The sequence below is a fragment of the Gossypium raimondii genome, chromosome 6 (assembly GCF_025698545.1).
Source record: "Gossypium raimondii isolate GPD5lz chromosome 6, ASM2569854v1, whole genome shotgun sequence".
Lineage (NCBI taxonomy): Eukaryota > Viridiplantae > Streptophyta > Magnoliopsida > Malvales > Malvaceae > Gossypium > Gossypium raimondii.
Genome location: NC_068570.1, coordinates 52658603 through 52678415, shown reverse-complemented (window position 1 = coordinate 52678415; position 19813 = coordinate 52658603). Strand labels below are relative to the sequence as shown.

Below are 19813 nucleotides of genomic sequence, written 5' to 3'. Positions count from 1 at the left end.
TTATTGGAAGCTTAAATTACAAGGCTCTCTTCAATCCTCGATCTCGCTTTCAAATATTGGTTCTTCATTTCATCGCCCTTCCTTTGCTTCTTCTATCTTCTTTGTTCAGATCTGAGGTCTCTCAGTTCTAAGCCATGGCCGAGAAGGTTTCTTATAATCTTATCCCTTTTTGAGTTCTCAACTCCTAATACCCATTTCGTTCTTATCGTTGTTTTTTTTTTTTGTGATCTTTTTGATCGTTCTTGATTCTTCCATTCCAGAACCCGAATCTTGTTGTACTTTCCTATTTTTTTCCCTTGTCTGTTTTGTTTGCTAATGATGATATATGGAATTATTTACTTTCTCTGTCTATCTGACTTCCATCATTCACAAGATACATAATAATTTATAACTTTACATGTGTGTGTGTGTGTACGGATGCAGGTGACTGTAATGGTGCTGAAGGTGGACCTTCAGTGCTGGCGATGCTACAAGAAAGTGAAGAAAGTGCTGTGTAAATTCCCTCGTGAGTTCCTGTTTCCTGATTTTTATGCTTGTCCTTTTTGTGTTTAGCATTTTAATAATTGCAAAGTAGTTTTTTATATGGTTTAAGTTGATAATTTTTTGATGATGGGTTTTTGCGAACAAGAGAAATACGAGACCAGATATACAATGAGAAAGCCAACACCGTGACCATTACTGTGGTATGCTGCAATCCTGAGAAGCTGAGGGACAAGATATGTTGCAAGGGTGCTGGATCAATCAAGAGCATTGAGATCAAACCTCCACCTCCTCCTCCCAAACCCAAGGAGCCTGAGAAGCCTAAAGAACCCGAAAAGCCCAAAGAACCTGAAAAACCCAAAGAACCAGAGAAGCCTAAAGTACCAGAAAAACCAAAAGAACCCGAAAAGCCTAAAGCACCCGAAAAACCAAAAGAACCCGAAAAACCCAAAGAACCCGAGAAACCTAAACAACCCGAAAAGCCGAAAGAACCCGAAAAACCCAAAGAACCCGAGAAACCTAAACAACCCGAAAAGCCTAAGGAACCTGAGAAACGAAAAGAACCACCACCGAAACCGCCAGCAGCAGCACCAAAGGTTCCAGAACCTTGTCCTCCACCACCAATGGCTTATCCCCCCATCGGATGCTGTTGCACGGAATGCTATCATGGCGTTGGTGGGGGACCTTGCTATTATGGTGGACCACCTCCACCCCTACGCCCATGTTACCAGACTTACGGTAGGCCAGTTTATGACAGCTGGGGCGGCGGCGGCGGGTATAGCTACTGTTACACGAGCCGCGGTGAATGTTTTAGCGACGAGAACCCAAATGGTTGCTCAATCATGTAAGGTAACGCGAGCGCATCGTCAAATTCAGGAACTCATGACATCACTAGCAATAATGTCTTTACATGTTTCTGTTGAATATCCAGTCACTTACAATTGCACGTACATTTCTTTTTCTGAATGGGGTCATGAAATAAGGTTGGTGGTGGCCAAGCGTTGGGTTATTACAGGCTTACAAAAAGTTTCTTACTAATATTAATAAATGAAAATTAAATAAAAGTCTCTTTTATTACTTTATTAGTGTTGGGAATGTAGATCCGTCGTTAAATTAGAAGGTTTCAATAAAAGGCACTACCCTTTACTCACCTACAACCGTTCATGCCAGGCCCCCAATTTTTTTAAAGAGAGGAGATAATATTATAAAATTTAAAATCAAAATTGTTCAAAACTGTTTTTATAGAATTATCATAGTTACAAGAAATTGTACGTATATGCAAATGGTCTGATATATGTAGAAAGAGATGGAAGGTGTGTCATCAGCTGCTTTGTCCAACAATACATGATGAAATTGAATTATGCTGAAAGGGACTTGACATCCGTCGAAGGTTGAAACGATAGTCGATATTATAAAATAATAAAAAATTAGTTGAATAAAATAAAAATCGAATTGATTGAATCGAAAACAATTTCTTAGAGTTGATACAGAGGGAATGGTTAATCATATACATCTTTGTATGAAATGAAATAATAAAAAGGTGGTACGCATTCCTATTGTCGGTGGTGAGCACCCACCACCCTAAGTGGCCAATTCCTTTCAAGTTGCTACTAACTTGGCATACACATTTGCTCCGGGACTGAAGTTAGGTTCATGTGACTGATTTAATTATTTAATTTAATTAAACATTATTAACGACAAAACTCTCAACTGAAGTTGCTCTTGTTGTTTCATCATCATTTCAGCATTTAATCGAGCGCTCCATAAAAAATGTTAAAAAAAAATTCCTATACGAAGTCTTCCCTCTCTCTCTCTTGTCTAAGAGTGCATTAATCTTGCTTGGTCAAGAATTTGTTTTTTTTTTCTTTGTTTCGTATTTCTCTTTTCTACTATGGAGTTGGACTTTCAGAATACAACAATTTAAGAAAATGAAGATAAAGAATTACTTCTTGATTGTGAGGAGTTCATTGCAGCTTCCGATCTCTGCTTTGTGGGTAAATTACTCAGCCAAAGGGTTATCAATTTTGCTACTATGGTGACAACTCGTCTCTCTTTATGGAAGCCACTACAAGGGGCGAGTATTAAGTCAATTGGAGATGCTGAGCTTTACTTGATTCATTTTTCTCACATGATTGATATGGAGGAGATTATCTTTGGAGGCACATGGCTTCCTTATTCGTCAGCTTTCAAAAGGGGAAAATATGAAGGATGTGGAATTCTTGCTCATAGATTTTTGGGTTCATGTACACGACTTGCCGCCGAGGATTGCTTCAGAAAGTCCAGCGAAGAATCTCGGGAATGTAATGGGAAAATTCTTAGATTCTGATGTCAGTAGCTGACAGAACTTTCTAAATAATTTTTTGAGAACTCATGTTTGTCTTGAATCAAGTTAGATTGATAACAACTATCTCACGATCTACCATTCATTACATTAAGTTAGGAAGTAGAATCTTTAAAACATTTTATAAAAATCATAGAAAATAGATCAATTAATTTTAAGACTTTAAAACCATGTTGAAATTATTTAAAACTATTTTTAGGTGTCCAAGACAAAAAAAAAAAACAAGCCTTAATAGATCAAAAGAGTTCCAAATAGTATAAGGACTTGATCAAACACTGTGGTATTGATACAAGTTCCCAGTTATACTGATACAAGTCCTTAGCACTGTAGAACTTGACATTATGTTTGACTTGTTGCGATATCATAGGGTCCAAGTATTGATACCTCTATGCCATGACCCAAAAATTACCTTAAAACTCGCTTGTTTGGACACCTAATATCTCAATACCAAAACATTGACTTATAGGAATCAAAAACCAAGTTTAAAACATACAATACTAAACCACCTCCAAACATGATAAATATACCACCTCCAAACATGATAAATATAAACATTATGCTACAAAAACATACAATTTCAAACATGTACCTACATGAACCATATGCAAACTACACCATCATTCATCTCCATACATACTTATCTTATAAGCACTTATATTTATATACACAATCATCATTGATATCACATTAATGTATAATTTATGTAATACCCCACGTACGACACATCCACTGGATCCGAGTATAGAGCGTCACAAATGGACCTATACTTAGTTATTGCTAATCGGATTGCTATAAACAGTCTAAAAATAAAACTAACTAACAATGAATTTCTTATTGGTTATAATGAGGTCTAGCATTTGTTGCAGATTCTCGAGTTAAATGTAATTTAGGTTTAGCTCGGATGGGTAACCTAATATAAGTTAGCTTGTGTAAAAAACTTTGATAAAATGTTAGCTTGTGTGAGCAACCCTGATAAAATGCCAACTTGTGTGAGCAACTTATTCACCCTGTATATCTGAGTCTATTTTACTATAATTCCATCGGGCGATATTCAATTGAATGGAACCGGAAAACCTGAATGTGAATTTGAAATGAGATAGTATATGCATGATATCTTATATGTGATAGATATGTGATTTCCTTAATGTATTGATATTAATTTTGATATGAAAACATGATTAACATACTTGATTGACAATGTTTATATGTGTCTAGTTATATCATTATATGTTAATGATAGTCACGGTGAATGCCAAAATGATTAGTAGATATTATACTTATAATGATCAAGGTAAGTATGATAATTCCATTTGAACTTACTAAGCATTTTGTATGCTTACTCTAGTTGTTTCCTTTCCTTGTAGATTGTCACCTTTCGGAACCTACCGAGCCGGATCAACGTAAAGCATACACTATCAACAATATGGTAGTTATATGTTCAATTTGAGTATAGACTTTGTGGCATGTACATAAGGGCTCTTAGTATGCATAAATTCATTTTGAGTTGATAGTTTAATGGTAATGTTCAAATTTGAATGTTTGGCATGGCTTGTAAGGTAATTGGTACATGATTTGACTAAGTTTAATTCTACAAAAATGATAATCTCACCTATGAATCATTTGGCATGTTAAAGCTATCAATTAGACTAATTGACATAGTAGATTGATTAGTGATTTAAGAATGGAAGCTAAATGTTAAGCATGATTATATAGCATTGTAACACCCATAACCCGTACCCGTTATCGGATTAGGTTACGGTGTATTACCGTACAATCCAGAACAATCAATAACAAAAAGCATCAAGTTTCCAATTTAATTAACAAAATTTCATAGCAATTCAGGTCAGGGTAATACATACATTTATGGGCCTTAAATCGAGCCTTGGAGGACTTAAAAATAGTTTAGAAACAATCAGGGACCAATTCAAGACAAAATAGAAAATTTGGGACAAAAATGGAAAATTTCAAAATAGGAGTCACATGGCCGTCTGACAGAGCCCAGACCATGTGGCTCCAGACATGGCCATGTGGCTATCCCAGAGACCAGTGTTCAACCTCACACACCCATGTGTATAGATTGTGTAACTCTCTGATTTGGATCACACGGCCGTGTCGTAGGCCATGTGTCAGCCCGTATACCATTCGAAGTATCCTCACACGGTCGTATCGTAGCCCGTGCAAGAACTATACCTATACTATTTTTCAACACGCCCATGTGGATTGCTCGTGTACATCACAAGGCCGTGTGACAGTCCGTGTCCCAGGTCGTGTGTGCCCAAAAATGACCTATTTCAAGCTTATCTCTCAACCAATTTCACAAGTAATTGTACCATTTCATAACATGCCTAAACAAACCTCCAAAAATACCATAAACACCTTTTTCATGCCATTTTACATAACTCAATCATTCTTAATTACCTCATAAAAGTCAAGTAAATTTACCTACCATTTCATACACTTTCATTAGAGTACAAAAACATATAAAATACTATCACTTAACTACTTTAACATTCAATATCCATCATCTAGCATAGTTCAAAATTATATCAACAAAGTGTTTGCCTATCACATGCCATATAAGCAAAGTGATATAAATCCACTGAAAAGGAGTTGATGGTCACTAAACTAACTATAATTATGACAAAGGCAAGCGCACCTATCGAACAATAGTATAGTTATGGTGAGTAGGGAATATCGTATCCACGAGGACTAAAAGTACTAGTAATTATTATTTTTCTATTATTTAGCCGATAAATTGGGATGATTGTTTTTAATCTAAATTTACTAATCTAATTTAACTAAGAACACAACAGAAAATGAAATATGAAATAATTGAAGATGCCAAAGAGAAAGGCAATATCCAGGAAAGAATCAACCTAGACTTCACTTATTATTCTGAATCCGAATTAAATGATTTATTTACTTGTGTCTTGATCCGTAGAAATCCCTAAATTATGTTAATATCTCATTCGAGAGTAAGAAAAACTGACTCTAGGTTGATTAATTGAAATCACTTTCTAATTAAAACCCCTATTATCGCATTAACTCGATCTATGGATTCCCCTATTAGATTTGACTCTAATCTGGTAGATTTATGTCGCCCTATTTCTAGGATTGCATGCAACTCCACTCAATTATGCTAGATCTACTCTTAAACAGGGACTTTTGCTCCACTGAAATAAGCACATTAAACATGAATTAATATCCCAAAAATATTAAAACACGAAATAAGCATACATAATTGAGAATAAGAATCAAGTATTTATCATGTAATTCAGAAATCAAATAATAAGATTCATCATAAGTTTCATCTTCCTTAGGTATCTAGGAAATTTAGTTCATAATCTGAAATAAAAACATCTCGAATTCAGAAAAATTACAAGACATAAAGAAATTCAAATAAACTTCGAAAGAAGTTAAAAGGAGATCTTCAATCTTGAAAGAGATCCGCTTATAAGTTGGCTATGATGGTGTTCTTCGAGTAATTTCTTTAATCTTCTCTGCGTGCTCTCTTAGATTTTCTTCTAATTGATATTTATAAACTTTAGAATGCTTAGAAAGCCTAAAAATTAGGTTTTTCTGTGTGTTTGGGAAACAGGGTGCAAAATGGACATGAGTTAGCACATGGGCGTGTGGCCAACCCGTGTGGAAATGCTCAGGCCGTGTAGATGTTGAAAATAACTCTTTTTGCTCGATTTTGGCTTGTTTTTCATTCCTTTCGCTCCCCTATTCTCACCTAAGTATAGAAACATGAATTTAAAGGATTAGGAGCATCAAATTCACTAATTTACATAATAAATCATCCAAAAACGCATCAAGAATGGGATTAAAAACATGTTACTTTTATGGTTTATCAAATATCCCCACATTTAGGCGTTTGTTTGTCTTTAAGCAAAATCCTCAACTCACAATTAAAATTAATATTTCTCAACTCATAATTCTCATCAATGATGTTTCGTCATAATTCATAAATAACCATACATTGATAATTCAACTAAAAGAGCACTAAAGATTCAAACAATCCAAGTCGAACATTTTTAAAGCATGAAAACATAGGTATTTCCCCTTATTTAAGTATTTACCTTTAATTCAAAATCGACAAGAATTGACACCCTCACTAAAGATTCACTCAAATCACTCAAAGTGTTTAAGGTTCAAAAATAAGCACTCAATAGTCAAACACGAAAAGTCATTACCATAGGCTTGCATGAAAATCAAATCTTTACCACTATAAAATGAGATGATACACAAATCAAAATGTCTTTAAAAGGTTGTAACTGGGCTTAGGTTAAATGGTGTGGAGAAAGGCTAAAAAAGTTGGTTAAAATCGAGATTGAATTGATAAATTACTAAACTAAAAAATAAACAAATGCTAAATTAAAAACAATTACATCAATCGAAAACTATTCAAGAATAACACGAGCTTCTTCTCAAAATATGAATTTAACTGTTCAAGCTCAATTAACATAGAACTAAATAATAATCAATATATATGTATTTTTTAATTGAGAGCAATAAGAAATAATTCAGCAACGTAAACAAAAAGCTTAATCAGGCAATTAACCAAATCAAATCTCAATAAAAATGGAGTCAATAAAACATGAAAAATTCTTAATGAGCAAAAACAATAAGTTAAGGGTTAAAATTAATGGGTGAATCAAGAACTGTGTGTTAGGCTCAAAGGGGTTCATTAATGGTTAATTATGTAGGTAGGCTTTTTATAGGATAAGTGGTTTAAAACCTAAGTTCCTTTATCATCTCAGTATATCAAATCAAAAGTATGGTCTCAACATGCATAATCGAAGCAAGTTCTAGAATAACAAATCAATATTGACACACTCATAACCAATAATAAAAATGAGCAGGAAAAATGTATGCTCTAAAGGCTTAAAATCTCACAAAAAATTATGATTTTTGATGTCAATCTTGTAAATCTAAAACTTCAAGATAATACCTCAATTCAGGGAAACAACTTAAAATTTTTAATTCTGAAAATAAACTTATCATGCTTGATTCTCTCATGTCTTAAAGTTTAAAACAATCAATGCACAAATACCTATGAATTTAATCCAAAACACATCAATAAACATCACGAATCGATAAAAAATTTATTCTAATAGAGGTATGAGAAAATTACTTAAACATAAGACATAATTCAGGAATTTTCTAATAATTATATAAATAACCTCCCCACACTTCAGATGTACATTGTCTGCAATGTACAAATAGATATGATCACAGTATAAACAAAATATCATAAGAGAGGGAGAAAACTGAAACTGCCATTAATATTGGATGAAACCTCCAGAATAGTGAAAAGCGAAATTGTAGACAAACCTAGATGTAGTGCATGATTCCGAGCAAACTATTAAGAAAAAAACACAACTATTGAAGAAGATTAAGGGTTACTAACTCGATTAGAAATAACCATAAAAAATAAAAATATAGTTCAAAAGGTAAAAACCAAATAAGTTTAAGAAAATAACAATAAACATAAAAATAAAAATAAAATAAAATAAAACAAATAGACTCAATGGTCCTTATCATCAGAAATGTCGGTGTCGTGAGTCGTCGAAGCTGAGGAGGAGATATGAAAATGCTGACAAATCTACTGCAATGTCGCATCAATACTATTGAATATCTGAAAGCAGTGCTGCTTGAAGCAAGTGAACCGCTCGAAGAGGTCTGTCAAAGTAGCAGTAGAAGAAACAGGGCGGTGACTCGAAGGTGGAGGCTGAGGTAGGTCTTCGTGATGGAAGGGGACATTATCAGTGAAGTCCCCGGGTTCATTCTGAAGGTCAGAATGAACTAATCGGTACTGAAGAGGATCTACTCCATGACGTCGCTCGATCATCCTCATATGGATCATCCTCATATGATCACGCTCGATCATACGAGTGTAAGTGTAGAGGACTGCTCCAGTGTGTCGAGGAGACCGAAGTGTCTAGCAAGTCGAGTCACATAAGGGCCTAAACAGATGAGACCCTTCCTGTGGCAGTCAGTCTGATGGCGGAAGGCTAAGGCAATGAAGTATGCCAAATCAAAGATATGTCCGGTGGTCATGCTCCATAGAAAATAAGCATCAATAGTACTGACGAATCCGATGCTCTCTCTCCTGTCGATCAAAGTGTGAGCTAAAAGGGCATGAAGATACCGTAATGCCAGAGAGAGAGAAGTCGCCTTCAAGCAACTTGCATAATAAAGTGTCCTACTCGCCGTAAGCTCTGCCCAACAACGAGATGGCGAGTAATGGATGTGCTAATGTAGGTGAAGAAAGTTCTCGACACTCATAAACTCCTCAGTGTAGAGTCCCATAGCAGCGCCAAACTCGAGGACATTCATATGGCGCACCAAGCTACCGAGTCTGAAAGTGATGGTGCTGGCTCGTCATGAGTCGTCATGACCTGCTGTAGAATAAATGTAAAACAAAACTCCAAAGTAAGCTCCATATATGAGCTCCATATATGTGGGCTCGATGATGGATAAAAATCGGTCCCACGGGGCTGTGGTAATAAAGGCGTTCACGTGATCAACTAGGTGGACCTGCTCTAACGCTTCCCAATCAATGCATCGGCCTAGGCCAAGTAGGCACTGTCGAAGTAGCTGAAATAAATCCTCTTGAGGGCTCGTAGAAAACTAGAGATAAGGGTGGCGGGCTTCAACGGAGGCGCTCGAGGAGGAGGTTGTACTAGGTGTCTTCTGTTTTTTCGAAGCGGGAACAATGACCTTGGATTTACTGCAAGTGTTTGTCATGGTGTGCCTGAAAATAAAAAAAGTCAATACTGAATAAATAAGGCCTCACCAAACACGCAACAGAGGCCGATAAATGAAAAATCCTAAGAGGTAAAACAGAAATCTAGTCTTAAAGGAATATGTACTAATACCTGATAATGCAAGCACCAAAATAAAAAAAAGTATACACATAAATAATGAAATGATAATACGAAGAATAATCAAAACAATAACACCAATAATAATAAGAATACGAAGATAATGAGAAGACAAAAAATGAATCATTAACATAAGAGAACAAGAAGTCAACAACAATTACTAGAGCTAGAAAATGATGGAAAATAATAAGAAAACTAACAAATAATGAAAATAAAACAAACTAAACTAAAAGGGACAAACTAATGCACATAATGACAAAGCTAAATAATAGAACAAAATAAAATAAAATAAAACCAGGAATAAACATAATAAAAAAATAAACAGAATAAGAAAACAAAATAATAAATATAATAAAAATGAACAGATAATAAATAAATAATAATAAGTAAATAAAAGAAAAGGGCAAAAAAGAGGGAAAACTGATGGTGGGTGGCCGAAGCTTGGAGAGGGACAGCGCGGGGGTGGTAGTTCGGATGAGGGGAAAAGTGCAACGAGGAATGGGGGAGTGAGGTCGGCGGCACGCGAATGAGACGGTTCTGGGGGTCGATTTGAGAGGGTGACGCGGCGGTTTGGGTGAAGGAGAGGTGAGGGAGAGAGGGGCAAGGGGAAAAGGTGGGTGCGGCGGTGGGAGCTTGGAAAGGGAAAAAGAAAAAAGAAGGGGGTTGGGTTTGGTGGACCAAACGGCAACGGTGGCGAGAATGGGGAGCGTTGGCTAAGGTTTTGGTGTTTGGGGAGTGGCGGCAAGGGTTGAAAAGGAAGATGAAGAAGAAGACAAAACAAAAATAAAAGGGATTAGGGTTTTTTTAAAAGGGTGACACGGTCGTGTAAGGCCCATGTTGGGCCACACAGCCGTGTCACACGCCCGTGCGGTTCCTGTTCAGCTCGTGTGCGATTAAATTTTTAACCCAGTCTTCACATGATCGTGTGCAACCTCGTTCGCTTCTCTCAAGCCCGTGTGAGCTCCCACACGCCCGTGTGGCTCGGCCTTGCTCGTGTAACTCTCTGACTTGATTTAAAAATAAAAAAATTAGCTCCAGGTTTCACACGGCTTGTCACATGCCCGTGTGGACTATTTTAGGTTGTGTCTTTATTAATTTTTAAAAAATTAAATCCCAAGATCCACATGGCGAAGGACATGCCTATGTGTCTAGTTCGTGTAGGTTACACGACCGTGTCTCCAAGCCGTGTAGGTTACACGACCGTGTCGCCAGGTCGTGTAGGTTACACGGCCATGTTGCCAAGCCGTGTAGGTTGCACGGCCGTGTTGCCAGGCTGTGTAACTCACTGTTGATTTCCTTAAAATTTTAAAACTAAGTCTGAAGATCCACACGGCCAAGGACACACCCGTGTGTCTAGGCCGTATGGGTCACACGACCATTTTTCCAGGCCGTGTAACTCACTGTTGAACCCCTTATAGTGTACACAGCCTGGGACATGCCCGTGTGTCCAGGCTGTGTGGGTCAAAAAACACACTTTTTTATTTAATTTTAAAAATACTGTGAAATAAAAATAAGAAAATTAGCATTGTTAACACTGGGGTTGCCTCCCGAGAAGCACTTATTTAAAGTCTAAGCTCGACTTACCATGTATTCGCACGGTCACGATGGTTCGCAGAGTCGAAACTCCTCTTTCTCACTGTCAATTCTATTATCAAAATAATATTTGAGTCAAATAATATTTACCTTAAAAGTACTGAATTCAAAATGAGTTACCTCGACTGTACCGTATGGGAAGACATCCAGTACTCTAAAAGGAGTTACTCTATTTGTATTAAACTCTGAAATGGCAATTTGAGAATCTGTTTTATCTAGCAATACCTTGTCCCTAACCTTAATTTGGTTTGTTTCATCCACATACTCATCATGGTGTAGCTTTGCTTCTACATCGTGTATTCTCGGTTTCTCCTTAACATGTGTCCGCCATTCGTCTAGTTCATCGATCTGTAGCATTTGTTCTTCATGAGTTGTTCTGTTTTTGTCGCATGGACTAGAACGTGGCTCCATCACGTTCTTCTGAGGGGTTTCTTGCAAAGAAGTTCGAGCCACAAGGTTACTTATATTAACAGAATTCGTATAATCATCTCGATCACTAGATATCCTAGCAGAATCACGAGCTTAGAGAGTAATTGTGTCATCACCTACACGTAGTATTAATTCACCTGTACCAACATCAACAATAGTTCTAGCAGTTGCTAAAAAGGGCCGACCTAGAATCAAAGGTACGTCGCTATCCTCATCTATGTCTAAAACAACGAAATCAACTGGGAATATGACTTTATCAATTTTTACAAGTATGTCTTCAATAATACTCCTAGGAAATCTAAAGGTTCTATCTGCTAATTGTATACTCATCCTAGTTTGTTTGGGATTCCCAAGACCTAATTGTTTAAACATTTTATAGCATTAATACTAGCCCCTAAATCAACCAAAGCATTATTAACATTTAAACTACCAATTAAACAAAGAATAGTAAAACTCTTTGGATCTTTCAATTTGTTGGGTAGTTTATTTTGCAAAATAGCTGAGCATACTGCATTTAGCTCCACATGCGACGAATCATCTAACTTTCGTTTGTTTGCCAAAAGCTCCTTTAAAAATTTAACAGAATTGGGCATCTACGAAAGAGCTTCAATAAACGGAATATGGTCTTTCTTTGTCACGTTGGGATATGGCACACGAGGTTTATATTCCTTACCAATCGATTTTTGCTCATTTTAGCGTGCCTCAACCTTACCTTTATTACCACACTTTCTTGCCTCGATTCTAGTTTAGATTCAACTAACCCTTTTTCATCTCGAATAGTAATTGCATGAAGCTACTCTCTTGGGTTAGTTTCGGTGTTGCTAGGCGAGCTACCTTGGGGTCATTCTGAATCAACTGTAAGCTCGTATCAGCCAATCCATCTAGCACACCATATGCAATATATCGAATTAGTTCATAACACATGGAGGACCTCGATATATCTAGTAAACACTATAATCTCCTGTAATTCATCTCCTCAACTTTCATCGCTTCATAATTTCCATAACAGTGTGCTTATATGGTTCACCAATTCATTTGTATAATCAAAGCAATATCAAATAAACTAATGTACATCACTGATTTGTAGTAACGGTCTAGAGTAGCTCAGTTAATGATCGACGTTGTGTCAATATATTATTTTCATTTTCCATTACACACATCAATATAATCCAAAATTATGCAATTAGGTTCATATAATACATTTAAAAATATACTAAAATTAAATTGTACGAACTTACTAGACTAAACTGCAGCAACGACAAAGTACATAGGCTATTTGGTAATTTTCTCTTTTCCTCGATTTTTCACTCTTTCTTGATCTAAAATAATAATTTCATTAAATTCACTAATTCCAACAGTTAAATGAAATCATTTTATGCAATTAATTTCTTTTTGACATTTTTACGAAATTGTCTCCAATATTTTACTTTTATGCAATTTAGTCCCTAAATTCAAAACATGCAATTTAACCATTTTTATTCAACTTTCAGCTTAGTCGAATATCCAAGTGCCTTTCTAAGCCCATTTTTGCAATTATTTCCCATCAATTCCTTGTAATTTTATCACTTTAACATTTTAGTCCTTAAACATTAAAATAACTAAAAATTATTTTACAAAATAGTCTTATTTAAAAATCAAGCTTAATAATTTATTATAAAACTTCAACAGCACACAAAAATCATCAATTACATAATCCATAACATTTGACAGTTTTACAAATTAATCCTCAGTTAGCTAGATCAAGCTAAATCGAACTCGAAAATATAAAAATCGCTAAAAACGGGCAAGGATAACCTACCTAACATGCAACTAAAACTCAACCGAAGTTCCTCAAGCTCTAAAAATGGAGGTTCGGCCGCTTGGAAGAAGAAATAAGAAAGGTAAGTCCTTTTTTTCTTTTTGTTTCCTTTTTATTATCATAATATTTTTACTTTAATTTAATTAAAACATTTAAAATAATAATTAAAGAAATTTAAAACACATTCTAGAGAATTCTCCACTTTTCTAGAGAATTCTCCACTTTTCTTACCATATTATTTTAAATTCCAACTAAATAAACTTAATTACAATTTAATCCTAAACTAATTAGGACTAAAAAAGAAAATAGCCCAAGAGTTAGTGGATTTAATCATGCCACCACCGCTTGGACTTTTCGACCATGGTTTAATTACCATTTTGATCCTTTTACTATTTTAAATCTATAGCAATTAACTTTTTCCTCTTTTACAATTTAATTTTTTTTACCTTAATTAAGCAATAAATCATCAAAATTACGGGACCCAACTTCAATTCATATATAATACGACTCTATAAATATTTAATAAAAATATTTACAACTTTAAATTACGAAAATGAGGTCCTAATACCTTGTTTTCAATAACCACTTGACTTTTGAACTAAACCACTTATACTAACTTTGAATGCAATTGTTTAAAAATCATCAAATCAAAATTCAATATAAATATTATTATTGACTCGTATAATTTAAATACTAATTATACGAACTTACTCGTCGAATTTGTGATACCGAAACCACTGTTTTCAACACCACTGAAAATTATATTGTTAAAGCATAGTGTATGGTTTGATTGATTCATGTCAAACTTTTTGAAGTGTTTGGTTAGCAGTTGGTATAATGAAACTTGCTTAAGTTGGTAATAGAAGTGTTTTAGTATGGATAGATCAAATTGATTTGAATATGTCTAAATATTGAATGATTGAATTCTATGATAAAAAATAGTTGGTTTAAATGGTTATATACTTGAATTTGATTATCATTAGCATTGTTTAATGGCTTATTATTTGTGGAAGATTGAATAAAAATATTTAGATGAAGGTTTGGAATCAATTTATTAGGTACCAAATGTGCATTTTACCAAAATAGGGGCAACTTCGCGATCATGAATCCCTGACGTAGTAATGTCGTCCGACAATGAGAGTCATCGCGACATGGATATACATGACATCATGACATAACTCACTAAGTTAACAATGTCACGACGAGGATATTATGAAGTCATGACGTTGGCCCAAGATTTTTAAAAGGTCACATTTCGATCCTAATTCATACTCGAGTTAGTAAAAGAACTTTTGTAAGCTCATATGAGACCCGAAAACGATCGTGTAACTTATTATGAATTTGAATGATACTTATTTACATGTTGAATGATTGAACGGTGTATAATTTTTTATAGTTGCTCTAACAACGAATGATGCATAATTTAGCTTGGACCTAGTGATTAGGTCGAGCAAAGGGTGTTACAAGCCTAATTTTGGAAATTATAAATTAAAAGCTAGGGGTTTATAAACTAAAATTATGGAAACTATATTAAATGCATGAAGCTTCGTCACAAATTTTAGAAATGGATCAGACCAACCGATCAGACTGATTGGATTGGGAATCGGTCGAAGTACCAATCTAGAATAGCGGACCAGATTGGTTGACTCGGGAACTGGTTGAACCGATCGAACCGACTAAATCAACAGTCGAATATATTTGATCTATTTTTAGCTATTTTTTATTTTTAATAATTTATTCAATCGAACCGATTGGATCGGTCAAACTAGTTGAACTGAGAACCGATAGTCTAATCGGTTCACTTACTAGTAAATTCTAAAAACCTTGAGCGTCGTTGATGATATATTATAAGTAAAATTAAATATTTATTATTTTGGTTTTGAAGGAAGTGTGAAAGAATAGAACAAAAATGTAACACCCCTAACCCATATCCGAAACCGGAACAGGGTTATGACGCATTACCAAAATATTCAGATCAAATACAGATATTTCATAACATTTAACATTCATATCAGAAATCGATCATAATTAATCATAATGTCCCTTATATGAGCCCTCGATGCCCAAAATATGCATTAGAAACAAGTCGGGTTTAAATCGGGTACTCAAAATATTTTTCACAGAATTTTAAAATTTTTCTAAGGTACAGGGGACACACGCTCGTGTGGTCAGGCCTGTGGGCATTCGAAATTGGGCACATGGCCATGTCCTAGCCCTTGTCCATACCTGTGTAACTCTCTGACTTAGGTCACACGCTCAAGTCACACTCTCATGTGCTAGGTCATGTGTAGGTGCATGGGTCACCTGGCCAAGCCACACGCCTGTGTGCCAGGCCGTGTGATCAATTCTAAGCATTCTATTTTGAAATTTTAAAGATGCAGGGGACACACGGCCAAGATACACGCCCATGTGCTAGGTCGTGTGTCACATATGGCTGAGACGCACGACCGTGTCTCTGCCCGTGTAGGCAAAATAAGGTCATTTTCAAGCCTTATTTGTCACCCAAACTTGTCTTCCACCTACATTAACACTTAAACACCTTCCCAATCCAATATAAAATATTTGAATCAAACCAAAACCAAGTCTTATGCAAATCATATCATCTTATCTAATCAAGTATCCATGCTTAAAAATTTGATCACTTATTTATATATATTCATATATGTACCAACTATACCAACTCAAGCCATGTTACAATTTGCCTATTAGTTAACCATCAATCAATTATACTAAAACACATATCAAACATGATAAGCCCATGTACTTATACATATCAAACTGTATCAAACATAAGTCATTCAAATGGCTAATCACAACAAAACATTTACCTGCCATCAATGGCCAATTTAACCTATACATGCCATCATACCAAAGTTGATTTACTAAATATACCGAGATGAGTCGATGGATAGTGTGATGATATCTTTGCCAAGCTTCCAACCAATGAGCTTCCGAAATACTATAGAACAGAGGAAAGTAAAATAGAGTAAGCATTTTATGCTTAGTAAGTTCATATAATGGAAAATTATTTAAAATAAGCATGCAAAATTCATCCAAAGAAATTTGGGAATTTTCCTAAACATATATAACCTTAAGAAACATGTTAGTTATGTACTTCATGTGAATATCAAGAAATAAGGATGAGCTCATCATGTAACAATTTTCATATACATATGTTTTCCACATCATATATTCATATAACATATACATTTCCATAATAATTCATCTTAAGTTCAGATTATCCCATGTCGGAACTTTGCCTGTTGAATTTATTTAAAATATCGAAGGATACACAGGTAGTACACTTGAAGTGTACAAAACTGTAATTCATCCATTCTTATTTGGGAAGGCTCATACGAGCACATAATCAGGAAGCCCTCTCTCGATCCATATAACAGGAAGCTCATGTGAGTTGTATAACGAGAAGCTTATCTAGGCTGCATAACGGGAAGCTTATAAGAGCCATATTCAAGAAGCTCATGCGAGCCAATAACAGGTAGCTCTGAAGAGCCATTAACTGAAAGCTCCGAATAGCCATATACCGGGAAGTTCAGGGAAGTCATATCAAGAAGCTTTGGAAAGACATTAATTAGGAAGCTCACAAAGAGCCTTTAATCGAGAAGCTCACGAAGAGCCATATATTGGGACGCTTATAAGAGTTGTGATGTGTCCACAACACATGCAGGATCACAACCTATCGAAATGCTCCAAAGAGCTATTAACGGGAAGCTCGCAGGAACTATATAATGGGGAGCTTGAGAGGGCTAATAACGGGACACCCTTTCGGAGTTGTGGTGTGTCCGCAACATATGCAGGACCACAACCAATACAAAAACATTGTATCCATCGAATTTTATATATTCAATTGGGACTTATATTTGTCAGGCATAGTCGGATACAAGATTAATTTCAAGTACATAGCAGCAATACAATTCACATACACTACATTCAATACAATTATATAAATATACAATTTAGTTACACGAACTTACTTGACAAGTGTTCGTGTATTTGTAATCTACTAGTCCGACACTTTTTCTTTTCCTCAATCCAATTCTGTATTTGGTCTATCCGTATCTAAATAAATGAATTTAACATCAATTCATATTTTTTTCAATTCAATTCACATCTTTGGCAAAATTGTCATTTTGCCCCTATACTTTTAATTAATGACAATTTCATCCCTAGGCTCGGAAAATGAAATTCATGCAATTTAATCATTATTTCGAGCCTAGCCGATTTTTACATATAACATTAGCAGCCCATGTATTTCATAAAATTTAGAATTTTCCATGAATTTTACATCTTTACAATTTAGTCCTTAAATAACCATTTCAACAAAATTCACTTTACAAAAGTTGTTTATCTATCAACAACCTTTCATTTTCTACCATAAAAATTCACAATTCTTGCATATTCATCCATGACAAAACCCTAGTACTTTGATAACTTTACAAATTAATCCGCGAGATGGCTAGATTAAGCTATTACGATCTCGGAAATATAAAAATCATTAAAAACGAGACTTGAATACTCACCTAATTGAGCCAAAATAACTTGCTATCTTCAAGCTCTTCTAAACTAGGGTTTCCATGTTTTTTTTTATTTGGGAAAGATTATATAAAATGATAATATTTATTATTTAATTAAAATATCATCTTTTATTATTTCATCTTTCCAATTTAGTCCTTTTCTTTATTTAATTTTCCATGGATAAATCATCATACTTATCTACTAACTCCTCTTAATGGTCTATTTGTCATATAACGACATCAAATTTCGAATTCCATAGCTATTTGATCCTTTTAGCTACTAGAATTCAACTTTTACATTTCATACAATTTGGTCCTTTCATCAATTAAACATGTAATCAGTAAAATTTTCTTAACGAAATTTGTATATGATATTTCTATCATATGGTAGACCATAAAATAATATTAAAATGAATTTTTTTGAACTTGAATTTGTGATCCCGAAACTAGTGTTTCGATTTCACTAAAAATGGGATGTTACAACTCTCCCCTTTTAAAAATTTTCGTCCGCAAAAATCTTACCAGTAAAGAGGTTTGGATATTGCTTCTTCATTGTTTCCTCTAGTTTCAAGGTAGCTTCTTCTAGCCTGTGTCGTTGGCAAAAAAGTTTTACTAAAATTACCTTTTTATTTCTCAATTCTTTCGTCTCACGTGCCAGAATTTTGATCGGTTCCTCACTGTAAGTCATGTTAGGCTAAATTTTGACCTCTGTTGGAGAAATAACGTGTGAAGGGCATTGTGAGTTCTATCAAGTTCTGGTGGTAGAGCTAATCAATACGCAACAGGTCTAATTCTTTCAATAATCTCATATAACCCGATAAATCGCGGACTTAGTTTTCCTTTACAACCAAACCGAAGAAATTTCTTCCAAGGTAAAACTTTCAGAAATACATTGTCGCCAACTTGAAACTCTATCTCTTTACGTTTAAGATCCGCATAGGTTTTCTGGCGATCAGAAGCTACTTTTAAGCTATCATGGATTAATTTCTCTTTTTTTTCGGTTTAACGAATCAAATCAACTCCGTGTATCTTTTTCTTACTGAGTTCAGTCCAATACAACAGAGTTCTACATTTACGACCATACAGAGCTTCATACGGTGTCATCTTTATGCTTAACTGATAGCTATTATTATATGCAAATTCAACTAAAGGCAGATACTTTTCCCAATTACCTTCGAATTCTAAAACACAACACTGAAGCATATCTTCTAGAATCTGTATTACAAGTTCAGATTGACCATCAGTCTGAGGATAGAATGCAGTACTGAAATGTAATTGCGTACCCAAAGCTTCCTGTAATTTGTTCCAGAATCAAGATGTGAACCGAGGATCTCTATCAGAAATAATAAGAACTGGTATACCATGTAATCTGACAATCTCAGAAACATATAACTCAGACAACCTATCCAGGGAGAAATCCATACGTACCAGAATAAAGTGTGCAGACTTCGTCAAACGATCGACAATTACCCAAATAGCATCTTTCTTTTTCAGAGATAGGGGTAACCCCGATACAAAACCAATAATAACTTTTTCCCATTTCCATTCCGGTATCGTGACTAGCTGTAATAATCCTGAAGGTACCTGATGTTTAGCTTTGACTTGCTAACATATCAAACATCTAGATACGAATTCAGAAATATCACGTTTCATTCCCAACCACCAGTACATCTTTTTCAAATCATTGTACATTTTATTACACCCCGGATGAATAGAGATAGTACCATTATGAGCTTCGTGTAAAATCTTC

General features: G+C 35.0%; 1 protein-coding gene across 1 annotated transcript; it reads left to right on the top strand.

Moving 5' to 3' along the window:
• LOC105773455 (predicted GPI-anchored protein 58) lies at positions 1 to 1557 on the top strand. The gene is made up of 3 exons (XM_012595382.2): positions 1 to 146; positions 424 to 505; positions 631 to 1557. Exons 1-3 carry the CDS (start codon positions 135 to 137, stop codon positions 1326 to 1328), a joined length of 792 nt encoding a protein of 263 aa, XP_012450836.1. The 5' UTR covers positions 1 to 134; the 3' UTR covers positions 1329 to 1557.
• The last annotated feature ends 18256 nt before the right edge of the window (positions 1558 to 19813 follow it).